We start from the raw sequence: 1,764 nt of genomic DNA, 5'->3' as shown, positions 1-1,764 counted from the left end.
GCTAGATGGCGTTGCAGGTTGCCGAGATTTTGCGGAATTGTTTTTGCACACTTCTATCTTCAATGTCACCGTTGTAAGAATCTTCAACTTTGTATTAGCATAATTTGTTTCGAATTTGTAGTGGATGATTTCAATAACATCTTAGTGAGATGTTCGTTTCTCTAAATTCTTTGTTTATTATTGCCCGGATCAAATCTGGTCGCTTGTTGTTTCGCTTGTTGTTTCCCTATCTAATAAAATTTCCAGACATCGCCACAAAAGCATTATGAACGGGGTTTAGCAAGTGATTCAAGAAGAAAAAGCTAACCAAACTGATTGTCGTGATTCGAATAGCTTGTCTCATAATCCTGTCTAAACCTGTGGGATTAGGGACGTTTTCTAAAGAATCTGGAAAATATTCGACAGTGCAGAGTACGGCTGAAACTAAGTCCGCCCCAATATTTCTTTACTTATCAAGAGGGTATGGGTACGCCTGTTTTACATACGTACCGATTACTACCAATCTAAATATATCTCAAATTAAGTGGCAGTGTGTATTAGATTATTCTCATTTTGTGCCTATTTAAGTGGCTGAGTAAGCGTAGTGTAGGGTTCGAAGATATTTTTTTTGGTGTCCACCATACTTTTAAAAACGTTTCGGAGGCTTATGCAGCCTCAGTCTCATGAATATATAGCATATCAAGATCCAATTACAAAACACTACAAAATCATGATTCAGTATTGAAGAGTCACACTTAAAGCCACCATCTCAAAATGACAAGGTCATTCGATTCGGACTACAATTAAAATGTAAGATTTAAATTCTGTGTTCCAAAATTAGAAACAATTGAAAATAATAATTCAAATTACAAATTTAATTTATTTTTTGCAATTACGGTGTTCCTATTTCAAGAGAGATCATCGATTTTTTTCAGATCAGCCCTACTGCTCCCCTTCCCCAATACTTTCTCTCTCCCCCCGTTGTCTAATCAAGGATTGAAATAAAACCTGTTTGATTTTCCAATTGTGAAATATTGTAGATCTCTTTTTCTGTTTCTCCTTAATAGGAACCAAAATTTTCCAAACATGAGTCTGAACAGAGGAAGACAGCAGGATTTTCTCAGCCCTAATCTCGATACAAGTTATAGAGGCCAATCTGAAGACAATACATCAACTTTTGTTTTTCAAGAGGATGAACCTGATACCATACCCTTAAGACCAGACTATTTTAGTACTATAAGTAGTAATATCGGCAAAGATGAATCAACTGAATCGCTCGATTTCCAACGACCACCACCCTCTCATCTCCATGCTAGATCTGACATACAAGGATATCCTGACCGTCCTATTTTTGACACTAGTCCAATACCATCTGATAATCAAGGAAATCCGTTTTCTGGAGATTATGAAATGCAACCCCAAAGGAGATTTACTCTTTCTCGTTATAGACCATTCGCATCCTCTTCTAGTGAAGTATTTGGTGACCAAGAGTATGGTGGACGTCCAGATTATGGTATGTTCAAAGGTGATGAATATGAATTGACTATTGTACCTCGCTCAGCTTCTGCAATGGGTTATGGTGAACTGGACGAAACTGTTCGAGATGAATCTGATAATGAGGATTATGACTACGATGGTGCTCCTGAAAAACCTCCCAAACCACTGTTCCCTAAAGCTGCACCCTTCAAAGCTCACAACGGACACTTGGTCTTGGATTGTCCAATTGCAAAAGAATTATTGTCTAAGTTACCGGATTATAAACCTGATGTCGAAGGCGGTGGGTTT

At 37.8% G+C, this 1,764-nt stretch overlaps 1 protein-coding gene across 1 annotated transcript; it reads left to right on the top strand. All coding sequences in view use genetic code 12, as the record gives it.

Moving 5' to 3' along the window:
- Positions 1-1,065: 1,065 nt before the first annotated feature.
- J8A68_005306 (CHS2) lies at positions 1,066-1,764 on the top strand (the record flags this gene model as incomplete). The annotated part of the gene is made up of 1 exon (XM_049409358.1): positions 1,066-1,764. A coding segment is annotated over one exon (699 nt), but the record flags the coding sequence as incomplete, so codon positions are not given.

Source organism: Hemisphaericaspora subhashii (assembly GCF_019202705.1).
Source record: "Hemisphaericaspora subhashii strain CBS 10753 chromosome Unknown scaffold312, whole genome shotgun sequence".
Lineage (NCBI taxonomy): Eukaryota > Fungi > Ascomycota > Pichiomycetes > Serinales > Debaryomycetaceae > Hemisphaericaspora > Hemisphaericaspora subhashii.
Note: the sequence above shows the minus strand (reverse complement) of the source record. Positions and strands in the feature narration are given on the sequence as shown.